General features: G+C 58.3%; 1 protein-coding gene across 1 annotated transcript in view; it reads right to left on the reverse strand.

Moving 5' to 3' along the window:
- TIE1 (tyrosine kinase with immunoglobulin like and EGF like domains 1) overlaps positions 1–6,429 on the reverse strand; it is a 20,835-nt gene that overhangs the window by 11,467 nt on the left and 2,939 nt on the right. Inside the window, exons 2-11 of the mRNA XM_045291775.1 lie at positions 5,995–6,312; positions 5,802–5,912; positions 4,029–4,184; positions 3,745–3,876; positions 3,447–3,587; positions 3,115–3,243; positions 2,175–2,320; positions 1,830–1,974; positions 394–445; positions 17–54 (exon numbers count right to left, since the gene is read on the reverse strand). Coding sequence (XP_045147710.1) covers positions 17–54; positions 394–445; positions 1,830–1,974; positions 2,175–2,320; positions 3,115–3,243; positions 3,447–3,587; positions 3,745–3,876; positions 4,029–4,184; positions 5,802–5,912; positions 5,995–6,312 — 1,368 coding nt within the window. The remainder of the gene's footprint in view (positions 1–16; positions 55–393; positions 446–1,829; positions 1,975–2,174; positions 2,321–3,114; positions 3,244–3,446; positions 3,588–3,744; positions 3,877–4,028; positions 4,185–5,801; positions 5,913–5,994; positions 6,313–6,429) is intronic.

Below are 6,429 nucleotides of genomic sequence, written 5' to 3' on the forward strand. Positions count from 1 at the left end.
GACTCTGTGCTCATACCTGACTTCTCACAGTTCACTGACATGGCCAGACGAAGGCTTGGGAGAGAGCACTCTCTCCATGCGGTGGAGGGCTGGACAGAGGGGCTGGAGCCCCAGGCAGGAAGGGAGCCTGTCGTCATGCTTTCTGCGCTCTGCCCCCCATCATTCCCCTCTTTCTTAATTACAACTGCTAACGATGACACGGTGACAGACCTGCCTATCCCTGACCCTCATTACTCCTGGGTTCTAAATGAAGACTGTGGGCCCAGAGACTTTGGAAAGCCAGGAGAGATCAGCCGGGGTACGAAGAAGTCAGTCTAGCCAGCCCACCAACCCGCTTTTGTGTGCCTGCCCTGCTCCCCCACTCCTTGGCCACTGACCCTAGTCTAGCCTCACCTTCTCTCCAATCTCCAGACTGCCTCTTCCACACCTCTACCAGATGGACTTTCTGAAAAGAGCAGATGGTTTGGGCGAATGGCAAGGAGGGAGGGAAGACAAAGGACAGGCGGGAGAGAGCAAGGTTAGTGGGGGACAGTGCCGAGCTGTAGGCTCAGGGGCTGTGTCAGGTAGAAGCAAGCCTGTCATGAGGAGGTATGATTTGGAGGGAGATGATGGTCCAGTTTGGATGATGCGGAGCCCCTGGTGCCTATGGCTCAGGCGAGGGGTTAGGTGTCCTGGAGGTGGTTGTGTATAAAGTGGACCCCTGCACCATATACTAGCTCTGCACAGAAGCTGCCCCCACTACACAGAGCCCCCCCCCCACACACACACACATGGGCCTAGAGCTCAGGAGAAGGTCCAGGCTACAGATCAGATCTGGGGGTTGCCAGGGCACGGGTGAAATCTTGGAACTGGATGGCATTTTAAATATAATAATAATAATAATAGTAATTATCAATATTTATTGAGTGGCAGGCATTGTGCCAAATGCTTACACGAACTGCCTACATTCAATCTTCATCTCAACCTCATCAAGAGACGCTAGTATTGTTCTTGTTTTACAGTGGGGGAATCAAGCTGACGGGTTAAGTAACGTGCTCCCGATGATGGAGCTAGGTATTTGTAGGGCGACGGAGCTAGATTGTCTGAGTCCAAAGCCCAGGGCGAATGAGAAGCGAAAGGATGAAGGTGAGGGTCTGCCTCCAGATGGGGGTGAAGGGCACGGTGGTGGAAGCATGTGGGAGCCGAGTGACGCGAGAAGAGCAAAGAGGGTCAGTTGGCTTAGGCAGGAGCAGAGGCAGAGCAGAGCCAGGGAGGGTGTCAGAGGAACCACGGCTGACGGCTGACGGTGCTGAAGAAGGGCTGGGCTCCCCTGACCAGGAGTGAGGGCAGCTGACTGCCCTGCCCACGTTCTTAAGGCTCTTGTCTGAAAGCCCCACCTCCTCTGAGAAGTCTTCCTGATCTCTCCAAGCCAAGCAGCTCACCTTCTGAGCTCCACAGACACCGTGTGCCCCCTTGTCTTAGCAGTACGTGCCCCTGTGACATGACTCAGGAGGAAGCAACACCCTAAAGGCAGGGTGCTGGCAGGGGGTGGGGGTGGGGTGGGGTGGGCGAGAATCATAGGGGTTGGGGTTGGGGGCGGGGAGGAGGGCCATGGCAGGCAGGAAGGTGAGGCTGGAGAGTATCCTCAAAGCCTGGGCATAGGAGGTCCTTGCTAGGTGAGACTGAGCTAAGCATCAGCCTGGCATTGCCCAGCCCAGCCCTCTGAGTGACCTCCAGCATCCTTTTTCCTCTGGTGCTGGACTGTGCTTAGTCACCCTTGTCCTTCTTGCTGTGATCCTTAATGTGCCTGCTGTCCACCCCCCCACCCGTGGTCCCAGGACACCACTTACCTTTGACATTGACCCTGAAGCGTCGGCTGTCTTGGCCACCAGCTGTGGATACCCTACACTCCCATAGCCCACTGTCCTCAAGAGTCAAGCGGGGCACTTCAAACTCAGCCGTGGTCCGATCTGGCTCCACGATGACCTTGGTGGACTAAGGGAGACACGGGGAAGGGGACATCACAGAGAATGTGCACTCGCGTGACATACATGTGTGTCTGAACTGTTCATGGGTTCTGGGGCAGCCGTTCACCAACCAACCGGACCCAGTTTGAGCGGGGCTCTGGCTCGCAGGCAGAGCCCTGTGCAGCTCGCAGGTGGTGGTGGTGGTGGAGGGGGACCATCGGAACTGACCAGCAGCACTGTGCCGTCGGACTTGCGCAGCTCCATGCTGCCCCGCGCGGGGAAAGGGTTCCCTGCAGCAGCACAGTTGATCCGGGGCATTGCCTCCAAGTTGAACTCCAGTTCTGGGGCCACATCCAGGATCTGGGGGATCCGGTCTGGGGAGAGAGGGACACACATCCTGGAGTCCTCCCAGGGGCAGGCATGGGGCTACGCCTGTACCGTCTGTCCTGGGCCCCGCATCATAGTGGAGGCACCACCCTCGGTAGCGTCACTGAAGCCTCAGAGTGCTATATGAGTCCTCCAGCCCCTGGTGCTCTGCGTCTGATCAGCACTCCTCCTCCTCCTCCCCCCATCTACTGTCCTCTAGTAGCTGTGATCAGGACCATTACCATCCTCACAGCCCAAACACGCATGAAGAACCTTATTTGCTTCCGGTGCCCCGCTATACATTCCCCAAGGGTCCCACTGTTACTCAGCCAGCAACTAGGGGCTCTTTCTGAAACCCAAATAACCCCTCATCGCACTACCTTAGAGCCCTTCAACACTGTCTCCTCGATGCCAAAACACTCAAGGGAAAGCCTTGGCATGGCATTCAAGACCTCTGTGACTGGGCCTCTTCTGACCACTCCTCTGGCCTCCCAGACTGCACGGGCCTGGTGCCCAAGCTTGAGTTCCTCCCCTCTGGGTCCCGGCCCGTGTTCTTTCCCCAGCTATTTTCCCTTGTCTGTCATCTCACATCTCAGAGTGGTTGCCTCCTTCCAAAGCCTGTCCTGACCCTCTGTGACCGGCCAGGGGCTCCTGTGCGCTCCCCACACTCTGGGTTGCCACACTCCTACCAGTCCATGACCTCTGGCGGGTGTGTGTGTGGGGGGACGACACCCGTTGCTTCTAGAAATGCCTGGTCCAGGCTGAACTATCTTGAGGGATCTCAAAGACTCTGTGCTCATACCTGACTTCTCACAGTTCACTCCATGCCACCCCAAGGGGCAGACACAGCCACTGAACCGGTCACAGGTGCCACCATTCTGACACTGGCACTGGAGGCGACAGTCAGCCCCAAAATGACCAGGGGCACAGGCTAGAAACAGGAGAGGTATGGTTAGAGAGGCCCAGGTCAGCGGGGAAACAAGGCCCAGGGCCGGAAACAGATGGGGCTTGGTTAATGACAGGCTGGGTACAGAAGGGACCTAGGTATGGGAGCCAGAGATGGTGGAGGGCTTGGTGTCAGTGAGGATCAGGGTGAAGCTGGTGATCAGGGATCAGGGAGGAGTTAGTGCATACCCTCCTGGCACTGGCTTCCTCTCCAGCCGGATCCACAGGAACATCCGTAAGGGTCTGGGAGGCAGAAGGCGAGGCCCTGGCAGCCAGAGGTGCTAGGGCACTGTTCCTGGCAGCTCTGCCCAAAGCGACCCTCTCTGCAGGCTGGAAAAGAGGGCATGTGGGGGATTAGACCTCTGCTAGGTCTTAGAACTCAATACCTACCTGGCACCCTCACTCTCCAAGCTCATCCCCCCAGCTGTAGGGTCTCCTCTCAGTTGGGTAACCACCCCTCCTCACAGGCGCCAGCAATTCTCCTTACCCTGCTCACAGCGGGTGCCGGTGAATCCAGGAGGACACACACACTCACCATCCTGGTCGTGGCAGACACCCCCGTGCAGGCATCCTGGGCATTCCTTGGTACAGCCTGGCCCCCAGCGCCCAGCCCCACAGCCTGGAGGAAATTGTCTTCAGCGGCTGGCCCCCACCCACCTCCTCACTGCAGCTGAGAGCTGAGGTAGCCCGGGGACCGAGGGGGTCCACAGGAAGTACTCCTAGGTCCCCAGCCTCCCGTACCACCCACAGCCTCTGCCCTCTGTTCCTGACCCCGCACGATGAGCCGAAAGAAGGCACTGTCAAGGGGACTGGTTTCCAGGTAGCTGGCACTGTAGATGGCACTTGAGGACGGCTGCACGTTTGGGAGCTGCAACAGGAACCGCCCATCCTGGGCCTCATGCCAGACCAGAGTATAGAAGTAGGATCCTGGTTGGGGGGGCGGGGGTTACGAACAGGAGCCTCAGCATGACATGAGAACTGGAATTACCTCCCTCGGTCCAAGCACAGAGCACATCCATGCAGCCTGCCTCGGCACATTCCTTGGGGAAGACACCCGCCGAGTGCCTAGCGGCCAAACCAGAAAGCTGGGAGAGCTTCACTCTCCAACAAACTGCTCTGTCCTGTCCATTCCATCTCTGCATCATCTCCCAAGCCAGTCCGTTTCTCTCCATGTCCTAGGCCACCACCCTGATTCACGCCTCTGACAGCTTTACAGGCACCCACCCTGCCTCCCACTGTCTTCCCCTTTGCCACTGCCTCGCACTCAACAGTGCGATTGTCCTACACCAGGTTGGTCTGTCTCTCCCGCTCAAGCTAAGAGGAGCCCTAGTGGTAACGCATTGGGCTGTGATCCTCATGGTTGGCAGTTCGAAACCATCGGTCTCTGAGGGAGAAAGACAGGGCTTCCTACTCCCAGACAGTTACGCTCTCGGAAACTTACAAGGGCGGTTCTACCCTGTCCTAAAGGGTCCTCATGAGCTGGCATCAACTTCATGGCAGTGAGGGTGGGGTGTGTTTTCCCCTCAGGCTCTCTTTAAAAGTTCTCCACTGCCCTCAGGACAAAGTGCAAATTGCTTCGCACATCAGCTTCACTACCGGTGGTCACTGCTCAGCCCTACTGCCCATACCTCTCCCCACCCTGACTGGCTCCCAACATCCCAGGAATCCCCAACTGCTTGTTTCTCTGAGGAACCCCGGGCCTGTGCTCTTGTGGATCGCTCCTCCTGGAATGTGCTTCCCTCCGAATTCGCCTGGCCGGCCCCACTCCTTCAGGGCAGAGTTCAGGAGTCCTGACTCTGGGAAGGCTTCAGGACTTGCAGGGCCCGGCATTAGAAGAATAGCCTCCCCGTGCCTCCGCCCCTTCTTGACGTGTTCAGGAGTGAGCAGCGACTCTAGGGCAATGATTCTCAACCTGTGGGTTGCAACCCCTTTGGGGCACGAATGACCTTTACACAGGGGTCGCCCGATTCATCACAGTAGCAAAATGACTGTAATGAAGTAGCAACGAAAATAATGTTATGGTTGGGGGCACCACAACATGAAGAACTGTATGAAAAGGTTGAGAACTACCGCTCTAGGGAGTTCAGGTCTACCTGACTCAGTCCACATCTCATCATTTTAGGAGTTCTGGTGGCCTAGTGTTATGCATTGGGCTGCTGACTGCAAGGTCACGCTGGGGGAGAAAGATGGGGCTCTCTACTCCCATAAACAGTTATAGTCTCAGAAACCCACAGGGGCAGTTTGACCTTGTCCTATAGGGACACTGCGAGTCGGCACCCACTGGATAGCAGTGAGTTTGTTTTTGAAAAGCTCAGGAGTACGGTAGGGGAGGGCAGCTCAGAAGGCGAGATGAGGAGATGGACACAGGTAAGACCCCCAGGACCTGGCGCCGGACAGAAGGGCCCTGATGTTGGGCAGAGGTGACAGAAGCATAGCGGTGAACTACGGGTATGGGGCCAGAGCTGGGGGCCCTGGGGTGATGGCGGGGTCAGGGTGTCAGACCCCGGGGGTTCACCTGCCCAACCAGGTCAGAGGCCCCCTCACCGTTGCTCTTCCAGATCACATCGGTCTGCTTCTCCTTGTGAATACGTGCAGCTAGCATGGCCTCCTCCCCTCTGTTCACTGTGTACGTGACCTTGTCTGGGAGCAGGAGGGCTGTGGAGGGCGGAAGCCGGGGTCAGTAGTGCCAGTCCCCTGCCGCTGCCCCTCCCTCCACGCGCTCACAGTACAGACTCACCTCCGGGGTGGTTGTACACGTAGACCACCCGCGTTCGTCGTGCCTGGGGGCCCCCCAGACAGGAGAAGACCCCCACGAGGTCGGCGGGCTGCGGGAAGCCCCGCAGGGTAACCTGGTGCGAGCCATTGCGGACAGCCTGCAGGGGCTTCCGGGGCGGCAGGGTCCGCACGATGCGGTTGTCCTTCTCCAGCAGCAGGGGCGGGTCCCAGGCGTCCGAGCCCCTTCCCGCGCCGGCCTCCCCGGACACGCAGGTCAGGAAGAAACGGTGGGGGTCCTTGAGGCGCAGGTCAACCAGCAGCGTTAGGTCCACCGCCGCACCTGGGGCCCGGGCGCAATGACTCCACCATCGTCCCAACCCACCGACGGGTCCCGGGGCGCCCAACCCCAAACCTCTGGCCTTCCTGCTGCATGGTCCCCTAGGACAGGCGCCCCATC

This window comes from Echinops telfairi, unplaced genomic scaffold, assembly GCF_000313985.2.
Source record: "Echinops telfairi isolate 266 unplaced genomic scaffold, ASM31398v2 ScPeMD7_443;HRSCAF=831, whole genome shotgun sequence".
Classification (NCBI taxonomy): Eukaryota; Metazoa; Chordata; class Mammalia; order Afrosoricida; family Tenrecidae; genus Echinops; species Echinops telfairi.